This window comes from Rhinoderma darwinii, chromosome 2 (assembly GCF_050947455.1).
Source record: "Rhinoderma darwinii isolate aRhiDar2 chromosome 2, aRhiDar2.hap1, whole genome shotgun sequence".
Classification (NCBI taxonomy): Eukaryota; Metazoa; Chordata; class Amphibia; order Anura; family Rhinodermatidae; genus Rhinoderma; species Rhinoderma darwinii.
In genome coordinates this window covers 59539418-59561954 of record NC_134688.1, presented here as the reverse complement: position 1 = coordinate 59561954, position 22537 = coordinate 59539418, and the positions used below count along the sequence as shown (strand labels likewise).

Genomic DNA, 22537 nt, shown 5'->3' with positions numbered 1-22537 from the left:
GCCGCTCTGGATGTGCTTATTCAGAAGCATGCGTTACAATTATCCAGTCACTTTTCATGCACACACAGCACAATGCCAGACACAAAGCGGACGGAATGTTTCCAGTTATAATTTAATCACAAAGACATTTTCCTAACAAAGTCTAATGACTGCTTTTGGCTCATTGTAACTTATTTGGTATTGTCGAAAGCTGGAGAAAGCAAGTTTTCTGGTTCCATACCGTACATACAGCTCACAATCATGTTTTCTATCAGAGATGCTAGCGGTAGTCTCCCGGCGTTGGATGTGTTACAGTTTGCTCAGTCAAAGGGAACATTGTGGTTCATTCCATTGCATTAGTTCATAGAGTTCAGTGAGCTGTAAGGTGCCTTTTTTCCTGGTCTATTAGATCATCTCCCTGTGGTGGGTTATTTTGTTACAGTGTAATAGTACAGGTGCCAAGTAGATACAGACAAGTATGTGCTTTCTGACTTTGTTCATTTTTCCAAAAGGAATGCTAAGCGAAATTTAGAACATATCAGTTGCATACAGGCTTTGTATTAGGGTCATACAATCTAGTGGTCTCCGACCTGTGGCTCTCCAGCTTTTGCGATACTACAACTCCCAGCATGTGCTGTAAGGGGAAAGTTGTTCATTTGTAGTTTGGCAACAGCTGGACTGCCACGTTAGAGATCACTGATCTAAAGAGAGCGAAATACAGAAATAAATAAAGAGCAATACGACCAATTATCTGCAAAATTGAGCTCCAACTAACCCCATTCCCACACCACCAAATATTACACTTTCAGGAGTCTAGAAAGCTGAGTTAGGCCTTATTTACACAAACGTGTTTCACGTCCGTGATACGCGCGGACGGACCTATGTAACTCAATGGGGCCGTTCAGACAGTCCGTGATTTTCACGCAACGTGTGTCCACTCACGACATGCCCTATACTTGAGCGTTTTTTGCGCATCACGCACCCATTGAAGTCAATGGGTGCGCGAAAACCGCGCATGGCACACAGACGCACTTCCGTGTGCCGCGCGTGATTCGCAGCCACGCACCAAACACTTATGACACACGGAACTGCAACGCGCGCAAAACGCTGCGTTTTTTGCGAGAGCAAAACGCACACGTTCGTGTGAATTTCACCTTATGGAAAGTGACTTGGATTAGTAGTGATTTTCTCTAACTCAAAAATTGTGACCTTGGAAGATTTTTTTGGACCCTTTAGATCCAGATCTCTCCAGTGTAAGGGTCTGCCAAATAATGTCTCATATTTCATGTTCCTGGACCCTCGGAAGTGTGACATGGAGGGGCATGGGATATCGGGGCTATTTGTAGTGACAACTGAATTTTCAGGTTTTGATGAGCAAATATAATCTTTATCCATGCATGTACATGGCCAAGCATCATGCATGTACCCTGTGCAGTTGCACCTAGAGTCCCTATGGGTCTGTACTATGGACCCCTAAGTATCCCATATGCTCCTGTGCACTACAGCATGCGATGGAACATGTGTTTTTTTTATTGTAAAATCTGCGGCATGTGGCGGTACAGTATGGATACATAGCGGTCTATGGATGCCATATTACATATCTATACAACACTGATCTATAATACGAATGTGCGCATGGGCTATAAGTGTTATATTATTTGTGATTATTTTGCCTAGGTTTTAATCTCTGGAACATTCTAACATGATTATTATTAAAATTACAAACATAGGTTTTCTATCACCTGTGACAAAGATTCAGTTTGCTCTCCTAAACCCTTAATGGCGACCCCCTGTCACCAATCACATTCTCCCCCGGCCCGCTACGCTACATCCCTGTTGAAAATTGGCATTGGTGTGTAGAACACATACAGTATGCCTAAGAAGAAGTAATGTTAGATCCCGTCTTCAAGACAGTGTATCCACCAAACAAACAGACGTGGTAAAACCACAAAATATCCTAAGAATTTTGCAATTGACTACTTTTTACATTGGTTTTGATCGATGAGTCATGGGAAGCCTCTTACTCCAGCCACACCTCCGATTCCTGTCATTATAGCCCAGTTCTCTCATGTCACAGTCTGTCCCGACTTCTCCTCGGTTCCTGTCCCTTCTACGCAAGTGGACACCCCTGTTTTTCCTAATTACCTTAAATAGGTTTTCCCTGATATCAAAAGGAAATGACTTTCCCATATCCTTGGCTGTGTTCTTCCCAGTCCCCTACCTATAAATAGTTCATCTCCTTCCTCTTACCTGAGTGCATTGCTCTTTGTCCCCTGTGTGTTTCCAGTTTGATTTCCTCTAACACTCCATGATACTCAGACCTGTCTTCTTTTATGTAATATCTTGCACTAACCTTCCTGGGATAGGAGATGCAGGAAGTCAAACTTCCCACCTGCTTTACTCTTTTTTACATCATGGAAACTATATTTCTGGACCGCAAAACTTTGTTGATTGTCATTTGTGTTGATGGTTTAACCGTTGTCATGTTGCTTGTTGCAGGTACACGACTTGGGTCTATGGTTCAACAACTTTTTAAGTCTTTATTAGTAGATAATTTTGCTTAGGGTCTATGCACGTGGCAAAGCTGTGTATTGCGGAGATGAAGACGCTCCATGTGCCAATGTACAGTGCCTCTGTGAGGCACCATATGCTCCCCTAGAAGCAAAACCTTCAGGGCAAAATACCTGCGTAATACAGCATGCGATAGAACATGACGCAGTTTTTTTTCTAACAGATTTCGTATAAATCCGTGAGATACAATTTTTTTCAGATTTTGTTATGTTGAGGCCTTGTGCTAAAATAAAAAAAAATTAAAGTTTTTCCCCGTCATTTTGCACTCAATGCCCCATAATGACAAAGTGAAAACAGAATGTCAGTAATCTTTGCTAATTTATTGAAAAGGAAAAACTAAAATATTGCACTGACATAAGTATTCAGACGCTTTACTCAGGACTTAGTTGAAGAACCTTTGGCAGCGATAACAGCCACCAGTCTTCTTGGGTTTGATGCCACAAGGTGTGCCCACCTGGATTAGGGGATTTTCTGCCACTCTTCTCTGCAGATTCTCTCAAGCGCTGTCAGATTGGATGGGGCCCATCGGTGGACAGACATTTTCAGGTCTCCCCAGAGATGCTCGATTGGCTTCAAGTCAGGGTTCTGGCTGGGCCACTCAAGGACATTGACAGAGTTGTCCCCAAGCCACTCCTGTGTTGTCTTGGGTGTGTGCTTAGGGTTCTTGTCTTGTTGGAAGGTCAACCTTTGGTCCAGTTTAAGGTCCAGAGCACCCACATTACTTAGTTTGGTGGGGTGGCCAGCTCTAGGAAGAGCCCTGGCTGATCCAAACTTCTTTCATTTAAGAATTCTGGAGGCCACTGTGCTCTTGGGAACTTTCATTGCAACAGAGTTCATTTTGTACCCTTCTCTGGATCTGTTCCTCCACACAATCCTGTGTCTGAGCTCTACAGGCAGTACTTTCCTCCTCATGGCTTGGTTTTTGCTCTGATATGCATTGTCAGCTGTGAGACCTTATATAGACAGGGGTTTGTCTTTCCAAATCATGTCAAATCAAATGAATTTACCACAGGTGGACCCCAATCAAGGTGTAGAAACATTTCAAAGATGAACTAGATTAATGGGAAACCCCCAATCAAAATTTTAAGTGTTATAGCAAAGGGTCTGAATACTTATGTCCATGGAAAATTTACGTTTTTCATTTCTAATAAATTTGCAAAAATTTCTACGATTCTATTTTTACTTTCTCATTATGGGGTATTGAGAGCAGAATGATGGAGAAATACTTAATTTAAATTTTTTTTTAGCACAAGGCCTCAACATAACAAAATGTGAAAAGTGCTATTTCTAAATCTACAGCTATATTGATGATTGTGGTTATTAATATCATGACTAAAACTTACAAGCTAGAATAAGGTCACATTTGCCCAGCCAGAAGAATCCAGGATTTAGTCCTAAATTGACTTTAATTGGATTATTATATTGCAATACATTGTGTCATGGAAGCTTTATATATTTAATAGCACCCTAGTCTTGTGTGGGATTGTAGATAAAGGGGTTGATGTCACTATGGTGTTATTAAATTTGCTCCTATAACTTGCCACCTAAGGTTACACCTAGACTTTTTGTTGTGCTACTGATTGATTTTTAATTATCAAGCTACAGCTTGTCACTCGATAGTTAATAATCAATTTGTAGTGCTACACAAAGTCTCAGTGTAGCCTTAAAGGCTTTGTAAACCTTTTAAAGCCATTTTTTTTAAATAAAAAGTTCATTCAGTCTGTTTTGTTCAACTTTATATTTAGTTTTTATTAAAAATTGTTTTTGCTTTTTGAGATACAGCTGCTCTATATCCTGTTTACATAGGAGCTGTATCATGCCCTAAGACCTGAATCCGTCAGGTCCGCAGGACTGAAGTGTTCAGTGTAAGGCTGGGTTCACACAACCTATTTTCAGGCGTAAACGAGGCGTATTATGCCTCGTTTTACGCCTGAAAATAGGGCTACAATACGTCGGCAAACATCTGCCCATTCATTTGAATGGGTTTGCCGACGTACTGTGCAGACCTGTCATTTACGCGTCGTCGTTTGACAGCTGTAAAAAAGACGACGCGTAAATTGACTGCCTCGGCAAAGAAGTGCAGGGCACTTCTTTGCAACGTAATTTGAGCCGTTCTTCATTGAACTCAATGAAGAGCAGCTCAAGATTACAGGCGTCACAGACGCCTCGTATATTACGAGGAGGAACATTTACGTGTGAAACGAGGCAGCTGTTTTCTCTTGAAAACAGTCTGTCTTTTCACACGTAAATGCCTGCTATCGTGTGCACATACCCTAAGGGGGTCAGAGACACGCAGGATCCACCTGTAATCGATCACATCTAAGTTATGAACTTAGATGTGATGGATAACAGGTGGATCTTCGGTGTCAGAGACACTCAGGACCCACTGACACTGAACCAGTCAGTCCCACTGACCTGACGGTTACAGGATTCAGAGTAAAATGCAGCTGCTCTGTATACATAATACAGAGCAGCTGTATCTCAAAAAGTAAAAATATTTTTTAATAAAAACGAATTATAAAGTTGCACAAAACACACTGATACATTTATAAAGAAAAAAATGCTTTCAAAGTTGTGCATAGACTTTAAGGCACTATTAGACGTAACGATGTAATAGCATGCAGCGATCGAACAATGAATAATAGTTCAGTTTCCGTGGATCGGACACATCTACCTCAGTGAAAGATTGTCGTTCATCGTGGCCAAACCCCCTCGTCTAATCTGAAATCTACCATTTCTTAGTAGATCACCTATGAGGTGTGGGTGAACAAGCAACGATCGCAGTAAGGACTGAACAGTGAAAATCTTTAGCAGTTAGGGCCGGCTCCAGGTTTATGTGGGCCCTTGGGCTACATAGACTTAGTAGGCCCCTTTGGAAAGGAACTCAAGGCGGCAGTAAAATGGTAGAAAACGTCACTTTGTTCCCCCATATAGACGTTAGGCCCCCAGTTTGTACCCCCATAAATTTAGTGCCCTCTGTAGACAGTTCCACACAGCCCCCCTCCCAGGTAGTGCCACACAGCCCCCCTCCCAGGTAGTGCCACACAGCCCCCTCCTCCCAGGTAGTGCCACACAGCCACCTCCTCCCAGGTAGTGCCACACAGCCCCCATCTCCCAGGTAGGGCCACACAGCCCCTCCCAGGTAGTGCCACACAGTCCCCTCCTCCCAGGTAGTGCCACACAGCCCCCATATATGGACGGTGTTGTCAGGGGCAACCCCAGAGCCATAGTCCCGGGCAGAGCAATACTAGCACTCTGCCTGGGACTCCACCTCTGCACCTGACATCACTGTCCATGCATGGAAAGTGATGTCCGGAGAAGAGCTGAAGTCCAGGGCAGAGGTCTAGTAAAGGCTCTGCTCCGGTACTCCGGCTCTGGAGAGCCCCTGACATCACTGTCCACTTACAGATAGTAATGTCAGGGGCAATCCCAGAGCCAATGTCCTGGGCAGAGCGCTACTAGCATTCTGCCTGGGACACTGCTCTACTCCTGACAACACTGTCCATATATGGACAGTGATGTCAGGGGCTTCCCCAGAGACGGAGTACTGGAGCAGAGCCGATAGCGCTCTGCCTGGGAGTCCTTCTCACCTCCTGACATCACTGTCCATATATGGACAGTGATGCCGTAACGACGGCAGTGTCAGCAACCGGCGGCCGAGTGGGCCCCCCCAAGGGTAGTGGGCCCCGGCACTTGCCCATGTTCACTGGGTGCTGGTTATTGTCACGTGTAATAGACTGTCTTTCGAACGCAAACGACTTGCTAAATCATCGCTCGTCTCTCATTTATAAAAGCATATTTAGCCATCTAATAGGATCCTTAGCTTAATCATTGCAATGTCTAATGTATTTGCATATATTTATAAGGACATGATCTTATAAATATTGATTCACAATGCCTTTTCAAGTGCTTCCAATGTCCAGGGTACTTGTAATGTCCGTGCTTGAGTAATAACATATAGAAGAGACTGTACTACTGAAATGAATAGGTCAACCATGATAACATCACATTTACAGGCCAATCTAATAGTTCTATTTGTGTTCATTCTTACTATTGTACTGTTATTGGCTTTTCTTATTTATGTGGAAGTTCATTATCTCATGACTGCATTATATTTAGAGCAATAGAAGTATGACGTGGATATTGTCACCAGGAATGAAATGTCAACTCATTTGGGTGGTTGATCTTTATAGTGATTAGTAAATTGTCACATTAAAAAATCTTACCAAAACCATTCCTGGTAATACACACCAGATTGGGGAGGACATGAAAGAATCTTTATCTAATTTCTATGCCCTCATATTAGATAAGACTCTCATTTCAAATGCTCTGTTCACAAGTAATGATAACTTGGTCTTAAAGGGTTATTCCCATCTTTATAAATCTATTTATTTTGCTCAACCATGTAAAGATATAATTTTTTTTAATTACCTTTATTTTTCTAAATGATGTAATTTTCCTGGGATTTCCTCTCAAAGTCTTCTTCAATGCGTCTTTGTTTATTCCTCGTTGTCTAGGGATCCGGCCACCACTGCTTTCCTCTCGCTGTGGCCGCCCTTGCGCAATGATATCCTCTCCATCCTTAGGAGAGGATGTCAGTGTGCTTGTGAATGCGCTTATACACGCATGCGCATTAGATGCCGGCCCGGCCACCTCTCAGGTGGATGCATCAGCGGTCGGCCTACTAGGTAGGTGTTCACACAGGGGGGAAGAGTTGCAGCGAGGAGGGGGTGTGTAGCTTATTGCGATGGTTGGAGTTGGTGCCGAGAGGGGGGAAGTGGCTTTTCGCGAGATGGGGAAGGGGGTTACAGCGAAGAGTGGCAGGGTTTTGCAGAGAGGTGGGGCAGGGGTACAGTGAAATACAAAGTGGCACTATAAAACAATATAAAAGGGAATAGGGGGGGGGGGTCGTCTCAACCACGCTTACCATGCCTGCTTGATACGATTGTTCTCCTGATGCTGCTAGAACTAGATCATCTAGCAACGTCGGGAGCGCGCACTAGCAGAGCAGAGCGGCTTGATTGACATCGAGCCACTCACGTCCCCTTTTAGAAAACCAGCACTAGCTGCATTATCTAATTGGAAAAAAAGGTAGTTAGGGAAGGAATTAAAAAAATAAAAATTACAACACTAGATTTCGAATTTTATTTAGGTTTAGGATGCATTTAAAAAAAAATTACTCAACTTGGGAATAACTCTTTAATCTAAGTTGGATGCCAGTTGTGGGCACTGGTTGTCCCTCACTTTTCTATTCCTTGTTGCTTGCTTGGGCCCTGCACACCACCCATGGGTAAGGGGATTGAGGCAACCTAACTGGGGACCACCTATCCATAGTCATAGGTCCCTATTTAGATGCCTAAGATGTCTCCTTGGTACCGTAATTTCTGTGTCAGGGCAAATGTGAAGAGAAATTATTTTATTTCTTGGCAAGTGCTTCCCTCACATCAAAGTGTAAGGAGCAGCAACTCAGATCAGTGTAATCTGTCTACTCACTAACGCTTGTATTAAGGAAGCCATGGAGGCAATGTTCAAAGTTTGGTGTACTTGAGTGTTTGTGACTTCCAGTCAAGTCAAAAGTTTTTTCCACTCATAATAAAGTGTGGGTGATGTTAAATTCCCCCTCAGTAACACATTTGGAAACTTGGGGGCGATCGAAGATGATTTCAGCACATTGCTGTAAATCCGGCAAGAAAGTGTAGGAGTGATTCTTGTACAGTGTGTGACACTGCAGTACCAAGAATTGTGGTCTAATAGGAAAACAAAATGCAGAACAGCAGTTCGTGATAAAACCGCAAAGACATTGGAAATTAAATGAGTCACTAATTTCATAAATTAATTCACCTATCAGTTTTTGAAAAACATTCTGTAGAATTCCAAAACACCAGATCTTTTTGGCTGATGTGCCCAAAAAATTAGACATAACCCAGGAAAATTCGGGAGAATTTTGCATCAGTTGAGTAGGAATTAACCATATCTGAACCTAGAGTAATGATAGATAAAAGGAAAAAAGAAAAAAGGACATGGCACCAGATGGAAGTGATAGAAGAGGTTTGTTTTTCCAGGGAAACAAAATATATGCTTCCTTTTCCAAATTGCAAATACTGGCAGGTAAATGCAAAGAGGTGCAAGCTGCTGCCGATCCCCAAACGCAAACACCTAAAGGAGTTGCCTTGATAAAAATTGTAAAGAAAATAAAATAAAAAAGAGAGGGATACTGTAGGCGCTGCTTGGCTGATAAAAGTTGGTTTATTGCATAAAAGCAAGGTAAACAGATTGCTACGCGTTTCAACGCCGGACTGGTGTCTTCCTCAGGCAGATCTCCCTCTCTTTTTTCTTTTCTTTTCTTTACAATTTTTAACCTAGAGTAAGGGAAGCCAGAGAAATCAAATTCCATGTGGTTACCGTTGAAGGACTATAGGCTATTATTTATAGTGGTCTATTTAGTGTACCTATGGGATGCTGACACTGTTATGAAACAGTGTATTATGGCCTTTAAAGCAACTTTTTAATTGTTTTTTTTTTTAGAAAAAATTGTTTTTGCTTTTTAAGATACAGCCTCTATGTATCCTGGATACATAGAAGCTATATCTTGCGCTCAAGACCCAAATCCGTCAGGTCAGCAGGATTAAAACTTCAGTGACAGCAGGTCCTGCGTGGATCATAACTTAGACGTGATCAATAACAGGTGGATCCTACGAGTCAAAGACACGCAGACCTGACGGATTTGGGTTTGAGCGCAAGATACGGCTTCTATGTATCCAGGATACATAGAAGCTGTATATCAAAAAGTAAAAACATTTTTTAATTAAAAAAAAACAATTAAAATGTTGTTTTAAATGCCATGATACATTGTTTTTTGCTTTTTTTAAAGTTTTCAGAGGTTTACATAGCCTTTAAGTCCTGATCATAAAAACATGACTTGTAGATATCTAGTTAGGTCAAAATTGTTATGTCTTTAGAGATCTTAAGGTATACTTGCTATGACAATGGTTACAGGATTTACTCATATTCACTGGACATCCTGTTTTTAAAAGGTTTAACCAGGACAACCGGAGAAGTCCCTATATATAGAACATTTTTGGGATTGCGATGTCTCACCCCAGTGACTTCTCTTAGTTAGGGACTTGCTTTAAAGGAGTTGATGTGTGCGTTCTCATGGCTTTGCTAAATGGCTATGGAGCCATCAGGAGCATCCGTCAAATTTATTTGTCAGACTTTGTGACATGCTTTAACACTCCATCTTCCTGGCACTTTTGGGGCAATTTAGTAAGTTTAAGATATAAAGAGACTTCCTAATAAATAATTTTTCACCCCCACTATTTGCAAATCTGTAGCCCGAATATGGTTATTACTTATCAACAGGTCCGATGAGTAACTTGTAAGAGTAATTGCTGTAATGACAACCAAGGGGTCACTCAAGGGAAGGAGCAGAGGGGGAAGGATACGAAGCAGGATGTAGAACACATTGCGCTAGAAGCACCCCATTTCTACCATATCTTGGCTATGGCTGTGACAGGTGAGCCAATGAATAAGATGGCCATAAGTCACCAGTATTGGAAAGTGGATTGCTATGAATAGATGTGTCCTTCCTTACCTTTTCTCTTATCTCAACATATCCTGAAATGTGTGGTGCGAGATGACCAGTTTTGAAAAAAAAACATGATTTCACAATACTCTGTCTATGCTATATGTGTGGTTGTGAGGTGAATTGCTAGCATGTCACGATATTGTATTGAAAGGGTTTCATGAGAAATTGGAGTTATTAACCAAATTCAGGCAAAGGTAATGTTAAACACAGCTGTATTTAGATATAGATATATTTAGTGATTTTGTTGAAGAGACACAAGGATGACCCTGCAAAGAACTTGTGTTCCTTCTGGAGTATTGTTTTAAGTAAATTAACCTCTGCTGGGGACTCTTTCCCTGTCGGTTTGTAAAAAATTCAACCAGTAACCAGGAAACAGAGTCAGATTGACCCATGAGAGTATCAAAGAATCCTCAGATGGGATTATGCTGTAGTGGTTCCTTACAGACTCCAAAGGCCCAAAAGAAGAAAACTCATTTGGAGGTGACCTTGGGGCCAATCACTTGCCTCTATAGCCTCTTATCCTGAGGATATATCCTGTGTGTGCCGTGATAACAACACATTTTATGATACAATTAAAAATGGACATGAATGTTTTCTGTATAGATGGAGGGTGGCCCTCAGAATCATCTCCTCTGGTCGACCCAAGGAACCTCAGTCCAACACTGTGGACACAAATTTTTGCAGTCACGTAGACAAATTCAATTTCTCAGTCCTGTAGGAAAAATTAGTAAATGTTTTTAGAACGTAGGAGCGGATGTACTTATATGTCTGCAGCTCTAATATGTCGTAAGTTGCGCCAAAATCTGGCCCATCTTGGTGCAGTTTAGTGCATGTTTTGTTAAATCAGATGTTTGTATCTCACTAGACACTTTTTAAAAGTGTTCTGAAAAGGACCGTGGCTTAACTGAAAAGAACCGTGGCTCAAGATGCGTCATCGAGCGCCAAAAAATACGGGCACAAATTCTGTTGCAAGCTAAGCTAAATCAAAGGTTGTATAAGAAGGAGAAAAGTGTCTAGCAGGTCAAGTAAGATGCACCAAATTTATCATACAGCATTCACCACTTTGATAAATTTGGTGCATTTTCTGACTGTCTTCTCTAAGTTTACACTGTCTAAATCTTAGACTGCATTATTACATCTGCCCCATAGTCATAAAGTAGAACTTTTATCTTCTCCAACCATGGATACTGCTCCTCAAATCCAGAGCTCAGCTTAGTATAAGATTTCACGTTTCTAGCTGTGGAAGCTCAGGAAGAATTTGGGACCTTTGCACTATTCCATTAGTCATATCTATAATTGTTATTGTTTATCTTCTATATTCCTGGACTGTCTGGGTAACGCAATGCAGGCCGCACTTGGATTCTGGTATGAGATCCCCTACGCTTGCTAAGCATGTTACCCAGTAACCAATGCTCCAGCTGGCATCTTCCTCTCTGGGCCAATGGTGTCCAAAAGTGCTAGTGGTAATCAGAACCTTGTACCAATAATCTGCGATGTCTATTACAAGCATGAACATTGCAGGTAAAAGTTATTCATTATGGAGTCCAGAGTTTCTTGTCAGGTTAGTGCTCAACAGCTCAACTTTTGGTTTCGTCGGGGTCATGGTAAAATTGTCTCGCAGCCTCAACGTCTTCTGACCATGTTGTAACTCTGGGGATTATCACGCGACTTTCTTCCCAGTAGAAAAACATTGAGGAAATTGAACACTTTATAATAATCTCATTAATGTAATAAATGAATAAAAAAAATGTCAATGTAAAAATGTCTAAAATGTATAAACAAGCAATTAAATATTTTCTAATACTGTCTAACTGATAGGAAGATATAGACTGAATCCTAATTAGCTAACCCTGTTTTAGCCTAGATTTTCAGCTTTGACCCGTGTCAGTTAAGTGTTGCCCCTTTATCCCCCTCCTCATTTCATGGTTTGGAGATGAGCTAATTCTTTTCTATTCTTGTAATGAAACATCCTCCGCTATTTGTGGAATCTGTGGTGTCGGTCGCAGTTGTAATTAATGATATGACTTTATCAGTAATAAACAGATTCCTGGAAGCTTTCTCATGATGTTATTACAGGCGGTATGCTGCTTCGTGTTGTTCAGGAGACATTGCAATAGTTTGAGATTTGCATTGCTGAAATTGGTTTCTATGTTTTGTCTCTCAGTGATTCTTTTGGGTGCGTTAGTATTCATAGTACAGAGAAAATAGAAAAATATACAAGGGTTCGCTCTCCGCGTTTCCACTGCGTTAATCCATGCGTTTGTCCAGACCACGTTGTGAATGATGATGGCGCTCTAAGATATCGCAAGAGAAGTCCTGAGTCGACATCAGGTATATAAGGCAATAAAAAGGGATAGGCGGTATATCCAGCACTCTTGTAAAAAAAATTAGTTTTATTCGGTCATATTTAAAAACAGGACAATTAATATGATAATCCCGGGACCACGCTTACGCGTTTCAAACCTCTAGGGTTCTTGATCATAGCTTGGTCCCGGGATCATCATTTTAAATGTGACCGAATAAAACGATTTTTTTTTACAAGAGTGCTGGATATACCGCCTTTCCCTTTTCATTGCCATTCATAGTACAGACCATACCTTTGCGCAGATGAATACAAGCAATTGCATTCTGTTATCAGCCATTTTGTGAAATGGTCCATCCGTCATGTATATGTCATTAATATTTATTAATTGTTTCAATGTATTATAAAACAACCTGTATTTTATCTCAACTAGTCTATTGCTGCCCAGGTTTGAATGGGTTCTACCGGACTATAACATTGATGGCCAATCCTTAGGACAGGCGATCAATGTTTGATAGGTGGGGTCTGATCTCTAGGACCGCCGCTCATCAACTCCAAGAAAGCTCCATGGCCATTAGTTATTTATATAAGCACATTGGCTCGTCCCATTCAGTATTCAAGTGAATTGGACTTGCTGCAGTACCAGGCACAGTCATCGTAGGGATGAGGCGCTATATATATGTAAACAATAAAGGTTCGGGTGGACCCATTAAATTCAAAGGGAAGAGAACCATTAAAGGTTCATTAGAGATATTAGGGCATTTAACAGATGCTATGGTTTAAATGGGTCTGTCCTGGCTAAAAGTTCTGTATTGAATGTAAAAAACGCAAGCGTGCTTTTTCTATGTGGATTTCAAGGCATGTTTATTTCTATTAGAGGCAAATGCAATAAAACCCCTATAAAATGGATTCTATAGATTATATACCAGATTACTTTCAAGATCTATGCCTGCTGTCAGTGAATGGAAACATTCTTATGTCCAGAGACTAAAAACAAGTACGAGTCAAATACAACTAACAGCTGACATGTTTTATATAGCAGGCTATATACTATGCTGGTCATTAAACCCAAATATAAGTAAAGACTCATAGAACATAAAAAAATAAACACAATGACTTAAAAACAGATAAAAATAAAAGGAATAAAGATGTAAAAAAAAATAATTAACATATTTTGTTGCTCTATTCGTGCAGTGTGTTTTTTTTCGAGTCAGTACATCCCCCCTGTATAAAAGCAGCTTACACTGTGTGTCCTGGGATATTGCTGACACAATAGGGCACTTTGTAGAAGCCACAGTAACATTTCGGCCGCGCACCTTGTGACTGCTGGTGTGTTCCTGATGTTTTCAGCTCGCTGCAGTCCAGTGTTCCAGATGTTCCGTGAACATTTCATTTATGTGAGCAGAACTCAGCAAACCCACTGATGCTGTTTTCATTTAGTATTAGGATTTTGGGCTTCTTTGATCTTGACAAGCCGGCATAACACGCTGTACAGATTCCTCGCTAATCTCTTTCCTAATGGCCAATTACGTCCAGTTGTAACGGGCACCATTGATGTAGACACTGCAGGAACCATTCTCATCTATCTTCTCTAACACAGTATGTCAGTCTCACGCAACCTACAAGCCACAGACTCTATAGAAATAACATGGCTCCATTATATAGTAGAGAGTTAGATGTGTGTCGATTTTACAGAGGACCTGTCACCACTCCAGACATGTCTGTTTTAGTAAGTACTTGTATTCCCCATGAAATAACAATTCTGGGGGATCTTTTCTTAAAAGTCTTTGTTGTGCCGTTCCTCTGTTATTCCTCCTAGAAATTTATGAATAATTTGACAGCTGGGTGTTACCATTACCCTTTTCAAAGGGGTGTGTCCCTACACAGTCTAAGGGTATGTTCCCACACACAGGATATGCTGCAGATTTTCTGCAACAGAAAATCAGCAACGGAATCTTAAGAAAAACGTTGGTAAATCTGTGACAGAAATCAGCGCCAAATAGTGTGTTTTTTCTGCTCATATTACTGCAGCGGTTTTACCTGTGTATTTTGTGATAAACATTGGTTATAGCAAAGTATATGTGCACCTGCAGATTTCCGGCGGTTTTTACCTCGCTTCTGCTGCGTAAATGCTGTTTAAAACCGCAACAACATAAACCTGTTGAGGAATTTCTGCTCCCCATTGAAGTCTATGGGCCAAACACGCAGCATCTCCGCACAGAACACGCAGCATAAATTGACATTCTGCGGAATTGAAAAACGCACCGCAGAACACTCTCCGCACAACTTTTGTACGTTTTTTTTTTCAGCAGGGAGGTTTTCTAAATCACATTCACTTTGCTGCTACTGTAAATGCTGCGGAATTTCCGCACAAAATTCCATTAAGAAAATTCCGCAGCATTTACGTTACATGGGAACCCGACCTAATTCTGTCAGCACAGATTGGACAGTATCGGTCTGTGTAAGGACACATCCACAACTGGTAACACCCAGTGGTTAACGTATTCCTACATTTCTAGAAGGAATAACAGAGGAACGGCACAACGTAGAGTTCTAAGAAAAGAGTCCTGATTTTACAATAATTATTAATTGGTCCCGTTTTGACAGGAAGGGTTACATCATCTGGGCTTATGCAATATTATTATAACTTTTTTAAGACGTAGTTAAGTCATGGTGGATTTATGTTAATACGATTGTTCCGTGTAACTTACCCTCTTTATCATTTGTCGCTCATGTTGTTGCGGTTCCACGTGCGCCGCCTGTAAATTCAGTCCATTAGAATAAGGAACAAAACACGAGTTGCCATTTCTAACTTCTTTGTTTTATTTTCTTCCATCAAGACATTCAGATACAAATGATCATTACTGTGTCATATAAAGAAATGGAGTATTTCCATACATTTTGGGAGGAAGGGGGTGGACTCCTGGACCATAGCAGCGTGCCCCGGTCCGAGGACAATAAAGAACGCTGATTTTTCCCATAATGATAATTTGTATCTAAAAGTCTTGACTGAAGAACATAAAGAAAAGAAGTTAGACATGGCAACTTGTGTTTTATTACTTATTGTAGTGGTGGATTCATGTTGTCTCTAAAAGCAATTTTTTGTGAAGGTTATTGAAATCATGTGCTCAAACTTTGTAATCTTGTGATGAGATCAGAGGCATACGTTAACTTCAAGCTCCTAGGCCGCAAGGCAAAAATCTTTCACAGGCCTTCCCTCCCATGTGCCATTTATGATACTGGTGGTTTCTCATGTGACATAGGTGACTATCGGCCCACTCAGGCACCAAGCCCTGCGTGCAACTGCTACCTCTGCACCCCCTATAGCTACGCCCATGGATAAGCTAGTTATCTATAGAATACAAGTCCCATCCTAGACAAGCTCAATGTAAATAAAGAGCTCTGTCCTTTTATGGAGCAGGTTTTTTTTTCAGGAATCCGATTATGACAGAAGGTAATGTACGCAAATGATATATCAATTCATACAAAACTAGAGAACCCATATAAATCAGTTTTTCAGTCTTCTGTATATAATCATTGTATAATATAATATATAATCATTGAATTCAATGAAAAACGGCTCAAATTACGTTTCAAAGAAGTGTCTGGGCAGATGTTTGCCGATGTATTGGAGCCGTATTTTCGGACGTAAAACGAGGCATAATACGCCTAGTTTACGTCTGAAAATAGGTCGTGTGAACCCAGCCTACGTGTGAACATACCCTAAAGATTTCTTCCTCAGCCCTCTAGATAGTTGAGTTATAACCACAATGGGGAGAATTTATTAAAAATGGCGTTTCACACGCCAGTCTTAATCTAAAATACACTGGAGGAAGATGTACCCGATTATTAAGAGGTGCATGTCTCTTAATAAATTAGGCGCATCTCCTGTTGTCCGTGCGCCAGAGAGTCAACTCTATGATACATCACTATGATGCTAGGAGCCCGGCTCCCTGCACTGTGTTCGGTCCGGGTCTTCCGGCCGAAATACGTTCCGTACATTACGGACGTAACATGGTCGTGTGAATCCAGCCTAAGACATATCAAGTTAAACATAAGGACTGATTTGAAATGTTGATGTGTCTCATTCAGAGCTCTACTTTAACAACTTTCTTATAACCTAGTAGAGACTTGTCCCACAGAGTTTATGACGTACAGTTTACATAACTATAATCTGCATAAAAAGTGGAGGATACATTTTGTGGATACTTAACTTTACTCATCTTGTACTGACTCCGTGTATCATAATACAGAGTTCGGTGGTTGCTATTGGAAACAGTCGACAAGTTTGTCAACAGACACCCTATTAACAGCTTAGCTAAGCTTTTAATATTACAATGCTCTGTGTTATTCTAGGAGGTCAGTGTTGAACGCTGTATACTGTTCAGAATACAAATCACAGTCAAGCTCTATGAATTCAGCTCTGGAGCAGAATAAACGTTCAGAAGTAGTGGAATGGCCTTAGATTTTTAGTGCTCCATAAATCTACTGCAATTTGCAGTAAAATACATTTGAATGTTTTTTTTTTTAAAAACCTCATTGACACATAGCAAAAAAAAAATGTGGAGAACTTCAGATCCGCAGCATTCTCATTCTGGTACGGAAATGCTGCAGATTTTCACAGTGGGTTCCACCCTTAGCGATGGATAGGGTGAAATTCGCTGCACACTACAGGAAAATGTAAGGAAAATTTTGCATGTTACACATGCAGATTTTGCCACGGATTCGGTGTAAAATCTGTGGTCGAAATAGTCTGCAACTTGGCGCATCTATGTAATTCAGGATAGGTGCAAATAAAGTAACGTTTTTTTCAAATTGACTACATACCTTTATATAGATTGTGTCTATATATTATTTATTAGTAAAATGGTGTTAATTCTAAGGCTGGGTTCCCACGTAGAGTAAACGCTACGGAATTTACGCAATGGAACTTCCGCAACGGAATTCTGTGCGGAAATTCCGCAGCTCTTACAGTAGCAGCAAAGTGGATAAGATTTAGAAAATCTCATGCCCACGCTGCGGGAAAAACAACGCAGAGTAAACGTTAATAACTTGACCTAATAACTTGACCTGCATGTCAATTTATGCTGCGTTTTTGTTAATTTTTCGTTGCGGGTTTTCCCCATTGAATTAAATGAGGATGCAAAACCTGCAACAGAAAGCCAAGCATTGTGGTTTTCAGAGCATAATCACAGCGTTTACGCCGCAAAAATCGCAACGCCGTAAGAAAAATCATACTTACCCTAACACCCTCCTTCTTCCTGCAGTCCAGCCTCCTGGGATGACATTGTGTACCCATGTGACCGCTGCAGCCAATCACAGGCTACAGCGTCACATGGCCTTAAACGCCATCCAGAAAGCCCGAAGCGGACGTCAGAGGAGGGAGTGGGTAAGTATGAACGGCTTTCCTCCGCAGTGGAATGTCCGTCAGACAAATCGCACCACAATGTGGTGCGTTTTTTCGGACGGAATGTCCTGCGGGTTCCAGGTCGGACACGCTGCGTGATTTTTACACAGCCTATCCGTCCCGTGGGAACCTAACATAAGGGTATCTTCACACGAAGAGTTTTCAGGCATAATTCGGGGTGTAAACGCCTCGAAATACTCCTGAAAAAATGGTAGCTGAACGCCTACAAACTTCTGGCCATTGAAATCAATGGGAAAAACGGCGTTATGTTCACACGGGGCGTTTTTTTACCGCAACTGTTTTAAAAAATGGCGCGTAAAAAAGAGGAGCATGTCACTTCTTGAGCAGGTTTTGGAGCTGTTTTTCATAGTGTCAATAGAAAAACAGCTCCAAAAAGACCTAGAAAAAACGCCTCAAAAGATGTTTTCAGCTTTAAAAATGGCTGAAAATCAGAGGCTGTTTTCCCTTGAAAACAGTTCTGTCATTTTCAGCTGATTTTGGTTTTGCGTGTGAACATACCCTTACTCTGTTCTCACATGTTGCACTCATTGATGGGAGATGGGTCATTATGAAGTGTATGTATAGTGACAGTGACACATGTACTAGTATTGATGCCTTAAAAGATTTATTTGTGAGAACGCCTTTAAATATGTATTTCCGTCTGGTGCTCCAAATAATGGAAGTCACAAAAAGCGTCAATCTGTAATGCGAACACAATCACACAAGATCTTCCTTTGTAGTTGCTCTGCAGAAACGGCATTTGTTTTACAGTGTGAGATCAGATTAGGCATCTGAAACCTTCACCAATCCTGCCGCCATCTTTTATTTAATACTCATTGCTCATTATAAGAAAATGACTGCATTTCTGAATATTATTTCCTTTGTCTCCCAGGTCAAAGTTCTGGCTCCAAGTTAAAAGCACCTGTATTAAATATAAAGGAAAAGGAGAAAGTAGTACGAGTCGGCCAGCCAGTACACCTTTCATGCAGGTAAGATTGGTTTTTAAAGCGGTTGATGCTGAGTAAGGGTAGAAATCGTCAAAACTGGACTGTTATACAGTGTTGAGCAGCAGTATATAGGTGGCGCTCATTTATCCCCCATTAGAAACAATCTAAGGCACTGGTCACATCACGTTTGAGCTTCCCGTCAGACGTATACAGTATGTTGGAAGTATTTCCAGATGTATATCTCTGACGTAGGCTACTGTATATTCATATACATGCATACGTCATTATAGTTTCCCATGTTAAAATGTGATATATACCACGCATTATACATTTTTTTGCGGGATGCCTCTGCATAGAAAATCGTAGTGGACTACGCTTTTACATACAGTAAAAAGAAAAGATATACCAACATATACCAACCCGATGGAGGCCAAAAGGATACTCATTTGGCCTCTGTCAGGGTAAATGAGGCTCTATGGATATGTTTGACATATACGCCGGTAGATTTTCCTGGCGTATACGCCAAACATAGGGCTCAAACATGAGGTGAACAGAACATAATACAAACAACTCCTGCTGTGAATTCCTTCTCCTGGGCCGATCTCTCACATAGGAAGAGCAGGAAGAGGACGTTACATGTGAGATGCCAACAGCCCCAGGTCGCAAAAGTGTTCATAGAAATTTTCATTAACTGGGGCTGTCTTGCAGTTTTAGGGTATGTTCACACGATGAGAGGCATTTACGTGTGAAAAGACAGACTGTTTACAGCTGCCTCGTTTCACACGTAAATGCTCCTCCTCGTAATTTACGAGGCGTCTGAGACGCTCTGAGACGCTCGTAAATCTTGAGCTGTGCTTCATTGAGTTCAATCAAGAACAGCTCAAATTACGTGGCAAAGAAGTGCCCTGCACTTCTTTGCCGAGGCAGTCCATTTACGCGTCGTCGTTTGACAGCTGTCAAACGACGACGCGTAAATTACAGGTTGTCTGTACAATACGTCGGCAAACCCATTCAAATGAATGGGCAGATGTTTGCCGACGTATTGCAGCCCTATTTTCAGACGTAAAACGAGGCATTATACGCCTCGTTTACGTCTGAAAATAGGTCGTGTGAACCCAGCCTTAGGGGTGTTCCCACTCAGGGCAGGGCTTAGAAATGTTCTGCAATTTGAGGTTGTTAAGTATTGTTCTTATGGCGGCTAGGAGTGAGGCTGCGCTCACTGGGGTGAGGGGGATTGTGGCTGATACTGTATGGAAGTCGTACTGTGGTTTGCTCTGCGTCTAGCACGGTATTGGCACATACACTGTGGCTGGCACTGTTTAGAGGACACACTCTGGAGGGCACCGTGTCAGGGCTGCACTGTGGTTACTACTAAAGGGTGAAATCCACAGCAATTACGCCGCTAATCCACATCAAAATCCACATCAAAATCCGTATGTAAAACATGCAAATTTTGTGGTGGATTCACTGTGGTCAAATCCATGGCGTAAAAAATATATCTTGTGTGAATCTACCATAATACACACCTTAGCTGCTGCAGATTCTCATTTTGAACAAGAAGCCATTTATGTCATTTAATCAGTGATTGACATAAAGCTCCTCCCTCCTCCTCAAAAAGAGGCTCTGCAGCTGAAATGTGTATTATAAGGAATAATGTATCACGACTATAAATATTACGAATATTAAAATCACAGAGGCGTTCAATAACTGACCTGCAGCCTCATGCTGTTATATGGTCACAAAACTAATCAGGACTGCTAATATTCTTAAAAATTTGCAGTAGGGGGGTGAGTAAAAAATTGCTGTTCCTAAATTAAAGGCAATTGTGACAGGGAGGTGCCTGCGATTTGTTGTAAAATTGCAGCATTACGGCCGTTTCCCTATGGGAAGAAAAGTGGTAAGAAATGAAACCATGTTGGAATTTTTGCAATTTTTTTTAAGTCATTTCCAACTTTCTTACTAATAGAGAAGCAATAAAGTGGCCCACAAATTGTGGTAATGCTGAGATACCGCAAGTCGAGGACATCTTGCCCTGGGGCATGTGTCACCATGCAGCACTGGTCTTAATGAGGTTGACTGAAATTTTTATTTAAAATAAAATGCATATTTGTAACCCACAGAGAAGATATCCATGTTTACCTTCCTAACCATCAAGCTTATCTCTTACATTTTACAGAGGTGATCAAACAGTTTTCTGGAAATTTCCAGCTGCTTCCAGGAAAGAAAGTGAAAGGTTCTATATAACCGATAACTCGTGCCAGGGAACCCCCAAGACTGTGTGCCATAGAAATTTAACATTGCACAAAGCTCAATTTAGTGACACTGGATTCTACAGTTGCCAGTACGAATACTTTACCTCATCCAAGAACCCATCTGGTATCTATATATTTATTACAGGTAAATCTGCGCTCCATATGTTTTCTGAAGTAAATTTAAGTTTGGATTTTTTTTTCTACAAAAAAGAAATGAAAATCACCTGTGCATATTATTCCTAAAGTTTTCCTACTTCCTACTCAATTGTTTCTTAGTTATATCTGTTTCTTAGTAGAGTACATACCAGAGAGGGGTCCCTATAGCAGACAGTCAAATTATGGTGCAGGATTTTGTCACCCAGGACAGAAGGGCTGGGGGTTAGTTTCCCCCTCCACATCCTTTCCATGATCCTTGGGCCAGTTCCTTACCTCCTTGCTTGCAAAAAAATCAATTCTTGTGAAGAGTAAAGTCTTGAATAAGCTCTTGCTGTCCTAAGGAAAAATGGGATGGGCCCCTTATCTCCAGGGGCCCCATTGAAGCCACATTGTCTGTCTGGATGTAATTTTTCATTTGCAATATGGCCACTATAATAATTCCATAGGAGCTTTCTACTCACTCCTATAAGGGAGCAGTGGTTGTATTACTATGTAACTAGTCATTGACAGCTATAATGGTGGCCATTTTTGTTGGTGCCTTTACACACCCTATGTTCTGATGATGGACGGGGTCCCGGGGGTCAGACCTCCACCGATCTAACATTAATGTTCTGTTCTAAGTAAAGGTCATCAATGTTTTAGTCTCAGAAAACCTAATCTGATTAAGGTTGACCTGAACTTGTTGAACGTCCAAAAAAATCTGGTTGCTGAAGAAAGGTCTACTGGACACTCCAAAAAATGAAATAATATGAACTTATGGAAACATTTTGAAATTCTATCCTTTTTAAATTTTTTACACTGAAAATGGTTATCCTCCCTTTTCTGAACTATTGTTTCCTTGTTTGCCTGCCGATGTCTAAATTACAGTTCTTGGCTGAACTTTTGTACCCTTGTCTCATCCTCTGGAACTCCCAACTTCCTGTGGGCCAGACAACCCCTTTGACAGTCTCTTTGGACTAGGAAGTAACAAACTGGGGAGGATAAGTATGTCAGATGTTATCCAAATGGCTTATATCAACTAAATACAAACCCAAAGTGTGATGGACCTGAGGTAAAACTGGATACAAATATATTCCTGGAAAACAATATTGGATTCGATGATTTGGCTGTTTGAGTGGAAGGATGCAGATTCTTCACCTCTTCATGTTTGATGGCGCCAACAGTTCCTGCAATAATAATCTATCCCAAGGTCTTCTGGCTGTGTTCGTATCTAAAGGAAATTATACATTTGTTAATTAGGAGACATAGTGTAAGAAATGTAACTTCTTGCCATGAGAGCTTCTTCCACTCTACTGCCAACTTTAGAATTTCTGCAATGGACTGTAAATCGTGAGC

General features: G+C 41.1%; 1 protein-coding gene across 1 annotated transcript in view; it reads left to right on the top strand.

Moving 5' to 3' along the window:
- Nucleotides 1-22537, top strand: part of FLT1 (fms related receptor tyrosine kinase 1) — a 74325-nt gene that overhangs the window by 3995 nt on the left and 47793 nt on the right. Inside the window, exons 2-3 of the mRNA XM_075851675.1 lie at nt 18740-18836; nt 20971-21191. Of these exons, the coding sequence (XP_075707790.1) occupies nt 18740-18836; nt 20971-21191 (318 nt within the window). The remainder of the gene's footprint in view (nt 1-18739; nt 18837-20970; nt 21192-22537) is intronic.